The 18,998-nt window shown below is 32.1% G+C and overlaps 2 protein-coding genes and 3 non-coding genes across 5 annotated transcripts; 2 read left to right on the forward strand and 3 right to left on the reverse strand.

Moving 5' to 3' along the window:
* Positions 1 to 804: 804 nt before the first annotated feature.
* On the forward strand, positions 805 to 885 carry TRNAL-AAG (transfer RNA leucine (anticodon AAG)). The gene has a single exon. It is a non-coding gene; the product is annotated as a tRNA-Leu (tRNA).
* Positions 886 to 955: 70 nt separating this feature from the next.
* TRNAL-AAG (transfer RNA leucine (anticodon AAG)) lies at positions 956 to 1,036 on the forward strand. Its single transcript has one exon. It is a non-coding gene; the product is annotated as a tRNA-Leu (tRNA).
* A 287-nt stretch (positions 1,037 to 1,323) lies between these two features.
* Positions 1,324 to 12,576, reverse strand: DEG2 (DEGP protease 2). Its single transcript, XM_047297335.2, has 20 exons — positions 12,108 to 12,576; positions 11,489 to 11,539; positions 10,956 to 11,029; positions 10,816 to 10,879; positions 10,193 to 10,237; positions 9,151 to 9,258; positions 8,520 to 8,597; positions 8,341 to 8,407; positions 8,135 to 8,193; positions 7,388 to 7,487; positions 6,625 to 6,704; positions 4,711 to 4,767; positions 3,840 to 3,943; positions 2,953 to 3,040; positions 2,771 to 2,856; positions 2,636 to 2,660; positions 2,473 to 2,544; positions 2,213 to 2,263; positions 2,063 to 2,123; positions 1,324 to 1,972 (listed from the first exon to the last, which is right to left on the reverse strand). The coding sequence occupies exons 1-20, from the start codon at positions 12,405 to 12,407 to the stop codon at positions 1,728 to 1,730; spliced, it is 1,815 nt and encodes a 604-aa protein (XP_047153291.1). The 5' UTR covers positions 12,408 to 12,576; the 3' UTR covers positions 1,324 to 1,727.
* Positions 12,577 to 13,360: 784 nt separating this feature from the next.
* Positions 13,361 to 13,432, reverse strand: TRNAP-AGG (transfer RNA proline (anticodon AGG)). The gene has a single exon. It is a non-coding gene; the product is annotated as a tRNA-Pro (tRNA).
* Positions 13,433 to 14,842: 1,410 nt separating this feature from the next.
* Positions 14,843 to 17,584, reverse strand: LOC124824821 (U1 small nuclear ribonucleoprotein C-like). Its single transcript, XM_047297334.2, has 7 exons — positions 17,461 to 17,584; positions 17,311 to 17,353; positions 17,182 to 17,224; positions 16,440 to 16,481; positions 16,086 to 16,356; positions 15,348 to 15,620; positions 14,843 to 15,194 (listed from the first exon to the last, which is right to left on the reverse strand). Exons 2-6 carry the CDS (start codon positions 17,316 to 17,318, stop codon positions 15,361 to 15,363), a joined length of 624 nt encoding a protein of 207 aa, XP_047153290.2. The 5' UTR covers positions 17,319 to 17,353; positions 17,461 to 17,584; the 3' UTR covers positions 14,843 to 15,194; positions 15,348 to 15,360.
* Positions 17,585 to 18,998: the final 1,414 nt, after the last annotated feature.

Below are 18,998 nucleotides of genomic sequence, written 5' to 3' on the forward strand. Positions count from 1 at the left end.
GAATTATATAAGAAAACACTTCACATCAACCATTATTCAAGAATTTGATCACCACTATTTTGAAGTCTTTTTTTCTCAATTAAATATTTTTATTTATTTTATTCATTTATAAAATTCTAAAATTTTAGTTTAAAATATGAACTAGTTTTATTCAAATTGAGAGACTGTTTCACATTATTTATTCTACTATCATATCATTTCAACTGATTTCACCCATCATCCAAAAGAAGTGGCATTTGAGGTCCTCAATATGTCAGAAGATGTCAGATGTCATACAAACTTTATAGCAGAAAGGAGGAGTGAAAAAAATTCAACACTGTCCCACATCGGAAAAAAAAAATTATGGATGAGTATTGTACAATCATAATAACAAATATGCCAACAGAAATGGTATAGCACTGGTAGGGAATGTGAAGTTACTGCTCTTTCTTCTTCCATTTATGCCTTCTTTTTTTCTTCTTTTAATCGGGTGGTTTCTTTTGTAGTGGGTCACTTTGGTTTGGACTATGTTTTCCTTGTGAACTCATTTTGTCATTGAAGGACCGCACATATGAAACAAATATTTGTTTTTGATTGTCTGCTAGTAATTAGTGTTGGCTTCACACTCCATAATGGTAGGGACAACAAATTGTGAAGGTGCAGTGACAGCTCATTTCACCAACTTCCATTTGGATTGCACTTTCTATCCTATCTCTCAACAATTTATTTCATTAAACTATAGATTTATTCCTCAACATGTATTTTCTCTTTTTATTCCTCTTATTTATCATCAAGAACCAATTTAGATACCTTTGTTTATGTGAAGTTGAGATGGCCGAGTTGGTCTAAGGCGCCAGATTAAGGTTCTGGTCCGAAAGGGCGTGGGTTCAAATCCCACTCTCAACATAAATATATTTTCTTTTTATTCCTGTCATTTATCATCAAGTACCAATTTAGATATTTTTATCTATGTGAAATTGAGATGGCCGAGTTGGTCTAAGGCGCCAGATTAAGGTTCTGGTCCGAAAGGGCGTGGGTTCAAATCCCACTCTCAACATCTCTGTGCTAGTCCTTTCAGATTTGGTTGGGTTTGAATTTATTTAAGTTTTTGTTGTCAAGATTGACATTTTGTTTTTCTTAGTAATGCCATTTTACTTGCTTTAAAGAAGGATAATGAACTGCAAATATTATAGCTAATAAAATTTTGAAGTTCTGATGGACTGATAAATTCAAATGAGTGAACAAATCTAAAGACAAGCGGCTCATTCAAATTGAGCATTACACTTGATCTCAAAAAGAGATGCACTGATAATTTCATAAATGAGACATTGATATAATTTTAACTTCAATCAGAACAAATGTAAAATCAATGTATTGAAAAATGTTACATTGATTACATCAAAGAGATATTCGAGTCACTCCTATGTGCACTATTTCCTTAAAAATATAGAATGTGTGAAAAATTTTAGACTTCAAACCCAAAGTGATCATTCAGGATCATCAAATCAAGAAGAGTGACACAATAATAAAACAACAAAGAGAAAGAAATAACTATGAGCTCTCTTTCTTACAGTCCTACCCTAATAGGTCGCTGCTGATATGCCCCCAGTGTAGCATAAAAGCATTCATGTCTTCACATTAAGGTTGCTTCATACTTATGCAGCTCATTCTGCAGCCAAAATTGAGATTGCTTGCTTCGAATAACACCGCCACGTGAAATTTCAGTGATATCTTCAGATGCAAGTTTCTTACGCCCAGAGTAGTCCATCAGAGCCAATTTCAAAATTTGAAACTGGGCTATCACCAAATTCCTGGTTCGCTGATTGATCACCTTCTAGTGTATCCACAAAAGGTTTAGAAAGATCAGAAGATCTTCCAGATGGGATTCCATAATCACTCAGTATGGAGGATGAAGCACCAGCAACAGCTTCTCTGTCTAAAACAGCTACATAGCTATCTTCAAATTCAAAACGCAGATACCTGTCCTCGCATGCTGAGCAAGAGAGAAGTAATAGAACCACCCTGAGACATATTTTTAAAGAAAATGAATGCACAATAATAGATCAAGAATGTAACAACTTACAATCAACGAGATGCGCAAGGTGATGAATGTTTTTAATTCGAGTTCCATTGAATTTTACAACCTGAAAAAAAAAACATCATTTTAGAGAAACATGCATATGCATTAAGTATTGGGTATGTGGGAGTCAATTCACATATGGACATGACTTGCCTGCTGATTGCCCATGTCTTCATAACCTATGTTGACTTCATTTGCCAAGACCTGTCAAACATAAAGAAGCAAAGCAAACTTATATCACACAAAGCAACTAAATGTTCAATTACAAAATGGTAAATGCTGTCAATGTTGAATAAATTAATAAAATAGATCAAAGCATGTATAAAAGTAAATGCCATATGTGATGCAAGAATTCATGAATACAACCAAGCTATACATATGCATAGGATTTTGGAAGTAATTCAGCCCCCAACCTGCGAAAGAATTACAATTTGCTCCCCTTTAAACCTTGCTAATGAATAACGCGCCCTTGCCAATAATTTTAGCTGACAAAGAAAATAAATGTAAAACCGAGTCACAAACTAATTGGATTTCAACTTTTGCTTTAAGATTAATCCATACAAATTCAGAAGTTACCCCTATAGAGTCTTCACATTCTTCCCTGCCAAAATATTCATAATGAATAAATTAAATACTAACTCACGACACCCAACTAAAAAAAGGAAATAGAAAAACACTATAAAATCTGAAAATATAATAAATACAACATACTCAATCAATGGCTCTGAGAGGGGTGTGAACACTAAACCAGCAATTATTAGATAAGAAGGCTGACCTTCATCAATGTGATAGGGAACCTTGAAGACAGGAAAATAAAGTTGCAAAAGAAATAGCATCAGATCAACCATATCATGAAAACGATTGATGCCAAAATTCAATGATATGTCACATACCAAATGAACTCGTGAGTTTAAAACAATTTTAGTTTTCATAAATGATCCTGCTCTGATGATACCAAGCTCTGCAGTATCACCTGAAAATCTGTATAACACCATTACTATAGGCTTCAATTTTAAGAACATCAACAGCCAAGAAAAGCAAATGCCAAAGGCTCTGAAACTTGTCTAATCATATTGTCAAATGAAACCTTTCAGAAGCTTCCCAATAAACTACCTAACGAGTATATCCTATCTAGCATGCATTAAATAATCTTTGCACAAAATTGTGAAATGTGATATCCTCAATAACTGAAAAATTTAATGTAGCAAAGCATAGAAAAGCTGGGGAATGGTTAGCAACGAATACAAGGGGTTGTTAAATTTAAGAAAATATTTCTTTTATAACTTTTAATTACAGAAATGTCACCATATTTTTACTTTATTTTCTGTTTCCAAAAGTTCATAGGAAACGACATTTTTTATTCTTTTTTGTTTCTACTATTTCCGATAAAAGCTTTTGAAAATAGGAAAAAAAGTGAAAATATGATGACATTTTTGTAATTAAAGTTGAAATAAGAAATTCCGAGGGTACTGAAATTGCTGTTAGAAGTGTGTGGTTTAAGTATCACATGCTAAAATGTATTTAATGCTCATACTTATTAGAATGTAGGAAGTTGAATCACTTACTATAATCCTAGGGTATGTCTTCTTTATTATATATATGGATGATAATGTAGAATCTATGTACTACATTCTAAAAGAATAAGAACATTTTTTCAATCAATAAATTTCCCCCTCTAATTTCAGCAATTGTCTAGTTGACAGCTCACAGAAACAGTATTGGTGTAAAGTTTATGGGCAAACTACAGTATGAAGATTATGGGAAAAATGAAAGCCCCTACTTTTGACTAATGAGGAAGTGGAAGGCTATTCGCTCATTTGTTCTGAATGGGACTGTTCCTTCACTACCAACACGAACATCATCAAAGCTGACAATCACATCGCCCTGTAATGGGAAGTTTGTTAGAAAAGTTAATGCCTTGATCAATGGGACTTAGAATATAAAACAGAATTCACATTAACACCAAAGCGTGCATCTTCTAGACTTTACTTTAAAATGTTAATGACAAAAAATTACAAACTTTTTTACCTGAGACGACATTAATGATTTTTAAATAAGGAAAACAAAGAAGACATGCACACGTCAAGACAAATTAGACACCTCACGGGTAATAACTTTCAATTTTTTTAATGCAACCAATTTCTGTGACAATGGAACAGTTTGTTGAAACTTAAAGTGTATTTGAAATAAGTAATTTTTAAAATAATCACTTAAGAAGCAAATAGAATTTTCTTGTTAAATAAGTAGATTAAATAAACATATAAAAAAAAAGCAAAAATCTGTTTATTTTATTAAATAAACACGTTTTTTTTTAAAAAATAAACACAAACAAACTCACCTAATATCCTAAACCCCCAAGCTAGCCCATCCTTTATTCCAATAAACAAATACCATTTCTTAAATTTGTCTGACCCCTTACCTTACTAGACCGTAAAGAAGCGTAATAGAATATTTTAGAGGAATGATTCAAGGTTTTAGTTGCCTGTCCCTTATGGTTTCTGTTTATGAAAAATTCAAATGAACTAAGGATTTTATGCTTTCCACTAGACTGTACAGAAGCTTAATAGAATATTTTAGAGTAATGATGATTCAAGGTTTTAGTTGGTTCCCCTTTAAGGACAATATCCTGCAAATTAAAATATCCTCATTACCTCTTTTAATACGTTAATTGCATCAGAAGTAGGTTCAACTCTACGTACCAATACCCCCTGCAGATAACAATGTGAAATATCCAAATTAGTGCTATGAAATTGTTGAAAAGTGAGGGTGAAAGAGAGAACAGAAAAAAGAACACTCAAAGCAAAATTTTGTTGATAATGCAATCTGATTGTATTAATAATCAGATCAATAAACAGATTGCATTATTTACAAATGATATGAATCAATAATAAACTTGGAAACCCCTCCTAAGGTATCATCTAACATACTCCTAAATATTCTAATTTATATAATGGATTTTTTTTTTTATATATTCTAACATTCTCATTCAAGCTAAAGCATGCTAATCTTTTATATTATTCACAAATGAACAATTCAGAAAGAAAATAAGACAACTTAAAATGGGATTCCACAACAAAGTGTGGGAAGGAAACTGAAAGATGCCAGAACAAAGTAGGATGAGCCTTGTAAGACAGACAACCTAGCAAGACGGGTAGAATGATCATCATCTTGAAAAACTGGTTTGAATATTGTATGACCAAGGAAGAGACTTCTCAAGAAAAGCTGCTCAGAAGAAAGTTTCTGTGATGACAATAACTAAAACTTCTCCAGGCTAGTCAAGCAGTAGCATAATTGAGGAACTCAGAAATGGAAATTGAAATTAATGGTTGTCAAGACTAAACAGAAACAGAAAATACCATGACTATTATTCATGATTGGAAGAGAAATTACCAATGTGATATGATATGATTAATGGTGAGAGGAGAATATCGCAGCAGTGATTCATCTGTGGTTAAAAATTGCATCTTTATTTCATATACCAGGCGAGTATTGGAAACCAATAGGCCAAAATGAAAAATGAAAGAAAGCAAAGATGAAGACTTCAATCAAGTAAATTGGAAAGGGCACCCAGGAGAAGATCACTGTAAAAAGAATAGTGAAACAATTTCATGTAGATGGAAGAAGATAAGAGTTTTGCCTGGTGTAATTGACAAAAAAAAATCATGGAGATCAAAAATTGTCAAAGTGTAATTTTATATTTTAGTGACAAAATCAAGTCATAGAAGATGGTACTGCCATAATGCTATGTTGAAATTATAGGGCTTAGGTATGGGTGGAGAAACAAGATAAAGAATATTTGAAAATAATAAAATATTATTGATATGGTGTGAAATGATATGACAACACTGACTTAGTGATTCGTTTTACATTGAGATACTTAAATCAAGAAAGTAGCACAAGCCCAAGCACACAAATGCAAAAAGACTACTAACTAATTATAATGAAATGTGGAAAATACTCCTAACAGGTTATCTGAGATGCTCTAAAGTGTTCTTAAATGATATTGTGAGCTGTTTTCAACTCTAACAAATACAAACATGATATCACAAAATCAGACACATCATAAGAACAAAAGTATCTGTTAACCAAACTTCACCACACTAAAAAACCTTAAGCCTTGGAACAAAAATTATTGCACAGTGCATTTTTCATGACAAAATGACAAAAGTAGTTGTACTACATCACCAGAAACATTCGATAAAAGCAAGGTCCTACCAAGTGATACTGAATCATATTAAAAATCTTTTGGCAACACCAGAATATCACAAATATGTTCATCAAGCAACTAACGTTGCAAGTGTTCATCTAAATACTCTCATTTTCTCCCCCCCAAGTCTTAACTAACTCCTTTGATTTTAAGTACTCAATGAATGATCCACCTCATACAAGCAAACCCCACATGTGAAATCACACTGTAATCTTAAGAGCTATAAGCATAACACTAGTTAGATAATGACAGGTCTAAAATGAAGATAAGAGGAAGGTTTCAAAAGAACACGTGGCTAATGGATATTGGCATCTGCAAACAGCACCATTCAAACAAATCATCTCCATGCATATCATACCTCATTGGACTGTACTTTCAACCATGCACGTAGTGCAGGGTTCTCTAGCTTCTGGATAAGTACTCCAAGGCAAGGGAAACCTAGGAGTAAAAGTACATTTTCAGACTATCAGTATAGTTGCCATATTAAGCTTGATCAGGAGGCATAATTTATGATAGAATATAACATGCTTTGTGAAATACAATAGTAACCTTTTTTTCTTTTTCAGGAAATTATAAGTGTGTTTGTGTGTGTGCATCTTTGCAGAAGTGAAATTTCAGTAGCTTATAAATTTTAACATACTTTCTGAGAGTTGGTCAAACAAAATGATATTCACATTACACAACACTGAATTTCCCTGTAACCATATGACACAATGTCTGTAGCATAGCAATAGAGATACACCTTGGAAAGAGTGTGTGAGAAGCGATAAGATGCAAACAAGGCTCAGTTGGAGTGAATTATGGTGTTTGTGCAGCAATGGTTTCCTTAGGCAGTTATTAAGGTAGCCTCGAATCTGTTTCATTATTTCTGCTATTTCTGTATTGAGGCTGCTGCTATAAAATGGTGACTGTTACTGCATGATGCATTATGCGTATGGGGCTAGGATGTGGTTATTGATAGGCTTGTTTACTAATTGCTGGACGTAACCATTGGTTTTATATCCCTTACCATAAAAAAATCAAATGGTTTTCTATCCCTTACAGTTCAGTGTGCTTACTCAAATAACACAGTGCCATGCCAAATCTATCAAATATAACAATATTCTAGAAGAGCTTCTTACCAGTATACCTGCCATTCTTTTCATAGTCGGTCAAAAAATGAGATACAACAGTTGTAGGAATCACATATCCAATATTCTCAGCCTCTTCAGATCTGAAGACCTAAAGGTAATGTCCCATAAGAAAATGCCCCAGATTAAAAAAAATACAATATCAAAGAGTTTATGTTGTTGTGTTAATCACACATGTAAATCGTTTATTTATAATTTTATTCAAAGTATAATTTGGGGAAATCTAATAATGGTTAATAGTGGAGAATATCCCTAATTATCAGTTGTATATATTTCCCTAATAACTAAGATCAAATTTATCTGTTAAAAATACAATGAAATTTGTATCAGTTATCATAAGATACACATATCATGGTATGTCAAGAAAGAACCCACTTCTTAGAAGCTTGAGTTGTAAAGGTCTGTTAATGATTTTATATTTCACAAGCCCCCTCATGCTAGAGGCTTTAGCCTATACTAAAATTCAATTTATAATCTAGACAAATGAGGCAAAGAATGTTCACCTGACCACTCTCCCAAAAGCATAAGTTGTTCAGGAAGAATCATGAATAATTTCATATTTATAACGTAATATTATTTCTTAATTAAAATAACTAAAGTAGTCATTCTCTCTAACAGGATTATCTTAATGTCCAAGTTCACAAATGTTTAATAATTGTCTTACAAAGAGAACCTTTCCTAGCAAAGTATCCAAGCCAAGTAATGATACATCGACTACTTGCATGCCAAACAATCTACCTGAAACGCTACTCCAATGCATTCCCCTTGGTCATTGAATGCTGGGCCTCCGCTATTACCTAAAATTTAACAATTTTGAGCAGTCTATAATAAAAATATTTCAATGGTGGGTGATAGCTATACTGTATAATAGGAAAAGATAGAGTGGAAAGAGTGTTTGCTAGAGGAGGCAAAAATAAAATTTAATCATTTTCAGACATACTGACCAGGATTTATTGCTGCATCAATTTGAATGCCCAGCAAATCAGACGATCCATGAGCATATGATGTGACCTAGTTAAAATTTATTTTCAAACAACTGAGCACTAAGACCATAAACCAAAAAAAAATTGATTGATTTGACACAGATGAAATGGTGCTATACATCTAATTTAATATATCAAACCTCTATACGAGATACAACTCCCTTTGTCACTGAAATTGTGTCTCCTCCAAGAGGATATCCCACAACAGTTACAGAATCCTTCAAATCAGAAAAAAAAAAAACAAATATAAATTTCAGTATGAACCATTTGAACAGAAATATTTAAGAAAATTTATACAAACTATATAAAATTGGCCAGTTAAATTTTTTTTTTTCATTTTTAACACAGACACATATCAAACCCCACATCCTTTGGGTAATTGGTGTAGATCACTAGGAAAATAAATCACTTACTATTTTTGTAAATAGAATTGGTGGGGAGGGCGTACAAAAGGAGGAAGTGTGAAAATTTACCCTTCCCAGCACCAGTTAATCTTGTGGAACAGGTGTGTAATAATTTATGTTATGATAACAAATATTGACCTCATGATATAAATCAGAATAGTTCCCAATACTTCATAGCAAGAAAGAAAATAGAAATATAGTCGTGTACTAGACACTACATGAGAAAATATTATTTCAACCTAGTTCTCTAAATCCATCATCTAACACTCCCCCAACCAGTTTATACATAATTCATTAACAAATCACTTAACACCTTTCTTTAGGGAAGATTACAAGTCAAGAAATACCAAGACAGAAAATTTTACACCTGAAGATGTGGCAAACGTCCAAATCTGAGAGGTTCCACATCTCTCCAAAACTCATCATTTTCTACTGAAAGCAAAGCTATATCACAATCAACACCTCTAGCCAAAACCTGTACATTCCATCTATTAGTAAAGTAAATATATGAACAAGTGCTAAATATTGATGTCTCAAAGTATTTCTGTCGGCTGAATAATTTCATTTGGTTAAAAGTACTCAATATACTACTTATATTTTGTCACAACAGGGGTCTTAGATGATTATATATATAATGTCAAGGCTTGAAATATATGAAATAAAGGCCAGAGATTTATAATCTAAATTTTACTTACAAATACATGCATTTTCCGTATTATCAATAAATTATGCTTATCATGAATACATTTTGTGAATCAGGAAAGCATTTTACCTGATAGTATGCTTAAACTTGTTAGAATAATTACTAAGTCTACTTGTTAGTGTAGTCAATAGGACTAAAATAGGAGGTAGTGTGTTGGGTTATCTCTAATCATTGTACCTAGCAGTCTAGGACAGTGACTTGACCTTCTATCTCTCTATTGTATCAACTCTTTATCTATATAAATAACAGAACATGAGAGGTGTCTTTCAAGCCCTCAAGAACATATGTTTATCTCAAGTAAACTATTGAAAAGAATCCTTTGCAAGTCACCTGAATTAACCCATAAATTTATAAAAAGTTGCACCACCATTCCAAGTTGTAATTGGGTGGGATATACTTTCCTAAGTTCACAAATGACTATAAAATTTTACCCATGTAAAGGTGACTTGTAGTCTACAGTGTACAATTGAAATTTTTAGCAAGGTATAACTTAGAAAGTAAACCCTAAAAATAACAACTTTTTTCTGCACTTAAATTATTTTACAAACTAATTTGCTAGTATTTTCTGTATTATCGGGTCTTAGTATCAATGATAAATGAGATAATATTACGGAGCCAGATAATTCAAGAAAATTGTTCTAGAGACCTAAAATTTGAACAGATAATAGAATACAGAGAAAAAACTAAAGCCTCACACCAGACACACCTTAGCCACATATTTTGAATCATCCCCTCTTTTCTTTACTTTGACCTGCAATCATCCCAAAAGAGAAAAAATTATAACCATCGAATCTTCTTAAATTGCTTTACAAATAAGACCTTACAAATAATTAGATAAAGTAGAAACATATGAATCTAAAGTTTTAGTTTCATTGGCCACGTTATTAATAGCTCAGATATACCAATTTGCAATATGTAACACAAGTTATCTATCAAAGACAAGTTCTATCCATTACCTCTTCTATATTTTTTCTCTTCAATCTAAGTATCAGGAAATTGACTAATTGAAGGTGAGCATTAGCATAAACACTAAGGTAGTTGCTTAGTAACATGGCGGTCACTAGTTAAAATCTTGGAAACAACCTCTCACAGCATGCCAGGGTAAGGTTATGCACCAAGAATCCCACTAGGTGGAAACTCATGCATTGGGTTGCCCTCTTTTATATCTGGAAATTTCTTTTAGCTATCCACTTTTGGTTGGCTAGTTTGTAAGGTCCATTTAGCACAAAATTATAAATTATAATAACTCGTACTAAACCCATTAATTAATTTATATTACAAATTACAAAATCAACATTATACTGAATATAGGATAATTAAGAAAATTACCTGGGTATCATGTTCCACACAATGTGCATTCGTTAATAGTTTCCTGTCTCCAATCATAAATGCACTGCACAAAACGTTGCCTGTAAGATTAATAAATAAGGACTCTTACAATTCTACAGTCAAGGCTTTCAAAAACTTGCCTTCCAGTGCTAGTGTATTGTCTCTGTTTTTGCCAAGGAAGTGAATAATCCGGGGCAGTGTGGGTGCAGTAAACCTAAAAATGTTATAGGAACAAGATATATTATCAAAGAAAATCCATACATGAGCAATGCAAATATAAAGCATAGCACAAAAATATTATACGAAATTAACAAGGATGATTGCTTGTTGCTAAAAAAAATAGACACTGTTTTAAGGCACTTTGAAGGGAAAAACTATGGGCAGTATAGAAAAAATACTATGTTGACACTAGGTAAGGAGTCAGATCATATTATGATAATGAATAAGAATTCAAAAACTTGACATCATTAGATAACTCAGAAATGTGAGAAAGTTCCACACCAAGGAGGCGAACTAGCCAGAACACATACAATCAAACAGAGGCATGAAGTAAACAACATTTGTTTTTGAACTTTGAAATTTGAGGTGCAACTCTTCCCCCTCACATCCAAAGGTTTGAGACAATAAAAAATAAAAAAATCTTAACCAGGAATATAAAAGGTTTAAACTTCACCTTCACAACAGCATTTAGGAAAGCCGAGTCTTGTAAATCACTTGGTTCAACCTGAAATTATATAATTAACTGAAATTAGGCTAACCCCATAAAGAGAAACAATCAGTTTGACTAAGTATCTTAAATATAACCAGAAAAAAAAATTGCCACTTTCATAGAATATATGCCCTTTTCTAATATCTTTTTTTTAAATGCATCTTCTGACATTATATCCATCTCGTCATTTCCCCACCGGTGTATATTTGCCGCACCACAACTGAAAAACCACTGCTTCCTGTTTCGACTTTCCACAACACAAAATAGTGATTAAATTTTCACGCAATGCCTGAAGCACCTCAACCCAAACTTAACTTCCTCACACAAGTTACACTACAGTATGTTGGAAGGAGAGGGAAGGATATTTCTTCCATCCAAAGTACAAACACGCCCTTCCTAAAACACAAAACCCAAGTCCTTAAATGTCACTGCAATCACATAATTCACTACATAGCCGCCACAATAGCACCTCCAAATATGAAGACAGACACAACTCACCTATTTCAGCATTTTACACGCTGTTCCAAACACAGCATGACAATTTAATGCTAAAAAGTAAAAAGGGTAGGACTTTGTTATACACCTGCTGATCCTTGGAATCAAACATCTCTTTATTTCTCCTAAGAATGCCAAAAGCTTTAGAAGAAGTCGGTTGGGGTTCCACAGCATTCCCTCTTGAAGGCCTTTCATCTTTAGAGTGCTGCTTCTTGTGGCCTGCACCTTCCTTTTGACGATTGGATTTGGAGGAAGAGGAGGAGAGTCGGAGCGAGTGATTGCAACGAATAGAGGCAATGATGGGTCGTTGGCCGGATGAGCAACGGAATTTAACGGTGGAGAAGAGCACAGAGGATAAGGAAGTGCAACTTGATAGTGCAACAGCCATTTTCACAACACAGTGAGTGCAAAAGAAAGAGAGGTTGCAAATTGAGTTTGTCTGAGTTCAGTGTTGGCGCAGCAGCATTTCTACTTGTTCGTGTTTTTGTTCCTTTTCCTTATCCTCTCTGCATCCAAATCTTCAAACATCTTAATTTTATGTTTCACCGGTTTGGAGTTTCACTGTTTCTGTTGATACGTCTTCATATAAAAACCTAGAGCCATTTTTTAAATTCATTGGGTAAAATAGTTTATATTATTATTATTATTATTTAATCATTAGGATCTGTATTTTTGTTTTTTATACATAGTTATCTCAAACTCATATTAATAACCTAAGAAAAGTTCATTGATTTTTACAAGAGTAATGCTTACAACAATTTTCAAATATCTTATTTTGAACACTCTTTATTATTGTATGAAATTATTAGAATTGTAAATAATATCATCTTAATTTTAACAAGACTTTCTTCTTATTTTATAATTTTATATCAATTTTAATTGAACAGTAAAATGTGTTAGAAAGTGATTAACGCAAGTTTTTTAATAAATTTTAATTTATAACAGGGTTAATAAATGAAGTAGTAGTAGACCTATTAAAGTGTTGGGGTTAATAAATTTTAAGTGCGTAATACTTAAATTTTTTTAACTTAAGTTTCATTATAAAGGAAAATAGTTTATGTGCAAACAATGCAAAAACAAATTTATAGTATCAATTAACAATAATTCATTTTGTTTGATAAAATTATTTACTTTTGAAATAATTATTCTTAAATTGGCATTAATAATAATTTTGTATTGATTAATAATATAAATTTATTTTAATAGTAAAAGTACATATCATTAAACTCTTACTCCAAAGAAAAAAAAATAGATAATTTGAATTGAAGGTAAATTGGAAAGAAAAACAGAAAAATTATTAAATATATCATTTTAATTATCGAAGGCAATGATAAATAAAAAGGGGCATTCCGAGAATTGAACTCGGGACCTCTCGCACCCTAAGCGAGAATCATACCACTAGACCAAATGCCCGCTTGATTATACCCGTATAGTTAAATACTCATGACAGAAGAAGTTATTTTGCAGATTGCATGTAAATATTATATTTTAAATTTTATCTTCCTTGAAATACATTTTGTATATTCTAATCTGCCTTTTAAACTCTAGAATAGAGTATTTTAAAAGATATTGAGAAAACATCTCCTGACTATTTTTATTTTTTAGTTCATACAATTGTTTTGAAACAAGGTTTTCAAAACTCGGTTTTAAATAAATTAAGAAAATTAATGGCTTACTAATGTGAAAGCCTTTTTAAACCATGAGAAAAGAATGTCACCAAACTATAGTACAAAATTTCGTAGTCCGTAGTACTAAATTAGGTGAGATATTTCCATATGACGTAATCTACAAACTTTTCCTATGAAAAAATAATTGCTGAATTATTTAATTTAAAAATGTTTTTTCATGTTAAATTATTTTTTAATTAAGAAATGTAAAAATAAGAAGAAAAGTTTTCAAATTGAAGAATTTAAAAGCAAAATTGACTTTTCAATTATGTAATTTCAAAATTATTTTCAAAAGCAAAGAAAAGGTTTTCATATTTATAAACATGCAGAAGAAAAATATGGAACGTGCAAAAAGAAATCCCCAATTAAGCGCCATATCCAAACGTTGGGTGATATCTAATGTCTGCTAGAAATGACCTCTCTTAAGTGCAGGATTTTTATATAAACTGTATAGGTCTCGTTCGGAAATTATTTAACAATACTACACACTACTAGAATAGTAAACCAAGAAAACAAACCATTTTTTTGTTTCATTCGTTGCCCCTATTTTAATTTGAAACTAATGAAGTGGGAACTTCTGTTTCAATTTCCCATATATTAAACACGTGTAAGAATGACGTATATTATAATGTTATGATTGATGTGTGATCACACAAAAAATGATAGGGTATGAAAAAACTATATAATGAGATATTAGTATGACAACTATTGATGAAAAGATGACAAAAAAAATCAGTAGAGGTCGTTTGAACATTACAAATAACATAAAAATGAGGAAAATAGATTGCATGGCTTTTTCAATCCTTGAAAAGGGAGAAGGGAAGGGAAACTAAGAAGAATATTAAAAGAAGTTGCTAAGAAGGATCTCGTGGTGAGTAAAATCTACGAAGATTTTAGCCTTAACCGAGGAAAATGGCATGTGTGATCTATGTAACTGACCTTACATTGTGAGATTTCATGGCTTTTTCAATCCTTGAAAAGGGAGAAGGGAGACCAAGAAGAACATTAAAAGAAGTTGCTAAGAAGGATCTCGTGGTGAGTAATATCTATGAAGATTTAGCCTTAACCGAGGAAAATGGCATGTGATCTATGTAACTGACCTTACATTGTGAAATAAGACTTTTGTTGCTGATTAACAGGTAAAGCTTTTAGAAAATTCAGAGCCAAAAACACAATTTGAAATAATGGATTTTCCTCCAAACCTACAATACAAGTACATTTATCACTAATGCAACTCAGTTTAAAAATAAACTAATTGCAGAATAGAAGCTATCATCAACAAGCCACATTGGAAATTTATGGCGATCGGCACTTAACATAAATCTTCCATCAAAGACGTAACTTATAAGATTTTTTTCCGAAATCAAGCTGATGGACATGCTACATACCAATGATTACTCTACATATGACCACAAATGGCAAGTCCTTGTTTGACGAACGGCGGGTAGGGAGAGCACAAATAGCTCTAGTCTTAAGATTCCAATAGAGATAGCATTCTACAGAGAGAACTGCATAGCACAAATAAATGAAATAGCAAAAAATGTTAATCAGTTGAAATTCAGTGGATACGTGATTCCAGCAACTACAATGCTTTCACCCAAGTTATAGTTGAACAAGTATTTTATTTCATAAAATTCAATAATTAATATTAAATAACATACCATTTTAACCAGGTCAGTGATTTCCCTCAGGTGCTTGAGCACTGGCATTGTAATTATCATAACCTCCAGATGATGGTGCTGGTGGATTGGCTTGGTACACTGCTGATGATACCATAGAGGGAGCACCATTGGAAGCTGGGGCAGCAGTGCTACCAGGAACAGTTGGAGGGGGAGCTAATGAAGGGGGTCTTGGTAGGGTATTAAGTTGACCTGACACCTGGGGAGCACCAGGTGGGGGTAACATTGGAGGCATCGTAGGTGCAGAAACATATCCTATATATTCCAATTGAAAATCAATTACATCAGATATTGGGTAATAAAAGAACAAATTTATAATGCTTGAACATGACTATCAAATTTTTCAGAACTTCAGCATTAGATAAAATAACAACTTAAAGAAGAAACAGATAAAAGCATAGATAGGTTTTCTTGTCCAAAACTTATTTTATTTATTTAACAAAATAATTATTTTTATACAGAAAATCCAAAGAAGCTCCATATAAAAGGAGATTTAAATAACAATGTCGTTGCAACAACAGAAACCAAAATTAATTTGTGGTTAGCCCTTGGCATATGCATAACAAGAGTCACTGTTAAGATAATAATTGAAAGAACCACATATCTGCAAGTAAAATGCAAAGACATAAATATGACAGCCCAAGCTAGATTGAATGTTTCAATAAGAAGAGATGGAAGCTTTATGAACTTCACAAAAGCAATGTGCAAAATAAAATTCACCTGGTGCCCCAGGAAGTGGTCTAGGAAAGACAGGTGGTCTCATCCCTGGCATTAGTGGTTGGCCTCCAGGTACTTGTGTATTTCCAGGAATAGGCAGTCTTGGTGGCGGCAACACAGGAGGAAGGTTTGGCCTCTGAACCATCAGATGATTATAAGCTACACCAACCTGCTGAAACGCTGCAGCTTGCCCAAGATGTTCTTTGATCCTCTGATCAATTAAACTCTGTGTTTGTTGTTCTTCAAATTGCTGGTAGTAGGTTCTCACATTTGCCTGAAGATATGATCAGATACTAAACGCCATGAATATGGTGTACATTCTAGATTTATTCCAAGAAGTTAAAAATTTCATGGTACCTTGTGTTTGTAACCTGCATTGTGCTGCTTTCTAACAGATGGCTGCAATAAGACACAAACAATGTGGCTAACAGACCTTCATGAAACACTAATGGTTAAAGTACACTTTTAGTTCCTCTACCGTAATTAATGTGTAATTTGGTACCCGAATAACATCAAAGTTAATCCCCCAGTTTTTATTTCATTTGTCACAATAAAACCCTTTCATAAGTTTTCCTTCAACTAAAACACTAAAATCATCATTTTCTAAATAAAATATCCTCAAAATCACCTATAAAATCATTTCAAACCCTCTTACACTCAAAAATCACCATAAAAACATTATATATCACCCAAAATCAGAGAATCCCAATTCCTCATCCTTCTTAAAATCATGGCACATCTAACAAAATCCTTCAAACGTCTACCTCAGTTTGTTTTGCATCCCAAATTACACTCCAACCCCAATTATTTGAGTAAAAGAATGAGGATTTAGGGGGTTTCAGGTGCAAAACCTTAGCCATAACAAAGAGGTCACTACACTTGAGAATCCCACATGACACAGGAAACAATACACATTCAGCTTGCAATTGCATCTTATTAATGCCAGGTAGAAAATCTTTCTAGCAGGCTATGACAATGACACAAATAATAAACTATTTTCAAATGCAGTTTACTGGTACAACAAAATGTAACAAATTCACTAGACTAAACTAACTCAGAGTAAAGGGGGAAACAAAATTGATGAGGAAAAACAACTTACAGAATCATGGGTCAAATAGGTGTCGCAGTAGTCACAGTAATACCTGCAATGCAAAATCGATCAAGAAAAAATGAATATCGTGGATTCATGAAAACTGAAATATAAAGGAATCCACAATTTCATATGTACCGAGGCATGACTGTTTCAATGACAATGAGTCCCGTCAAAAACCCTAGAAGTGGAGCAAATTATCAAAATCGTGAAAGGAGAAAAAACTTAAAACCCTACAAAAATAAAAATAAAAAAATAAGAAGAAGAAGAAGAATCGAAGTTAGTAACCTGTGCTTGATGTTCCGGATGGAAAGGGTGAAAAATCGATACAATCAGCGATTAAAAGAGAGACAATGTGCCCAGAGCGCGGAAGTGTCCGGATTCCACAGAGGTATTAATTTATAGTCTCGTTTGATCTTTAACTCTTATTGAGTAAATACCAATTTAATTCCTATAAAAGTTTCTAAATGATTTTAGATTTTCTAATAATTTTATTTAAATGGAGTTTTAACTTTTTTTACTGAGTCTTTTTTTCAGCGAGATTTTTTATAAAATTTCACATTAGTAATTAAATATTATGTGAGATAAGGTGATGCGTTTTAAATATATATATATATATATATATATATATATATATATAAACGAATTTATTAATAATTTATCACTTGTATTTGGATTGGGGAGAAGATTTAAAAATAGTGAATGGATGTATTTGAAAAAACGAAGAAGGGAGTAAGGTATTATTTGAATTAAGAAAAAGATGGTATGATTTGAGTGGATTTGATAACGAATAAATTTCACCAAGGGTGAAGGTATCGTGACATAAGCATCTTCAGCTTTATCTCATCATTTCTTACAAATTTGAATAATTATTAATACAAACTTTTATTAGAATCATACAGCAAAATGTTGGCATACAAACAAAAACCAAGGAGAAAATTAGTTTATTTAATAAAAACTATACTTTTTAAAAAAAATTATAAATTGATTTTATAAATAAAATCAATTCTTCATAAATAACAATAATAAAGATAAAGAGAATAGAAAAAGAAAAATTTGTGCAAAGAATTTTATACTAGTTTATATCAAAACACTCTATCTCTCTAAAAAGGAATTAACTAAACACTAAAAATCACAAATAACTTACATAGAAAATAAAGTTAAGATTAAAGAAAACCTCTCTTGACACACAAAAGAGGAACAATACAATCTTTCACACACAAAGGATGAACAATTTTCCTAGCAATAATAGTGGCACTCGATCACAAGACACACTTAGTGAAAATCACTCCATCCACACTATTTTTTTCAAAGCCATTTTTCACAAATATTGAGAGTTTCTTTAGCACACAACTCTTAAACCTCTAAGTGAAAAGTTATTTTAAAATTAGGTTTAAGTTAAATATTTATAGACTTGTATTTTGAAAATTATGTTAGAAACTCAAAAGTCCATTTCACAACTATAATTGACAATTTATTATTAGAAAAGTCCATTTCACAACTATAAGTAATAATTTATTATCATAAATGATAATCAATTATTCTAAAAACTATTTCAAATTTATTTTCTCTCTTTGATTTTGATTATCATAAGTGGTAATTGGTTATTACAAAGTTGAAAAACTAAAATTAATTGTGATAATCAATTATTACTTATGATATATCTCACGTTTTAATAAAAAATAAAACTTTCCTGAGTGTTATGGTATTTGGTTTTACCTATTGACTCTTGATCTACTAATTTAAATAAAATACAAAAATTACAAGACTTCAATATCTCTTGAATCCAAGTATTCTTTAAATCTTCAACACTTCTCCATGAATCA

The sequence above is a fragment of the Vigna umbellata genome, chromosome 8 (assembly GCF_029865625.1).
Source record: "Vigna umbellata cultivar VRB3 chromosome 8, Vumbellata_1.0, whole genome shotgun sequence".
NCBI lineage: Eukaryota > Viridiplantae > Streptophyta > Magnoliopsida > Fabales > Fabaceae > Vigna > Vigna umbellata.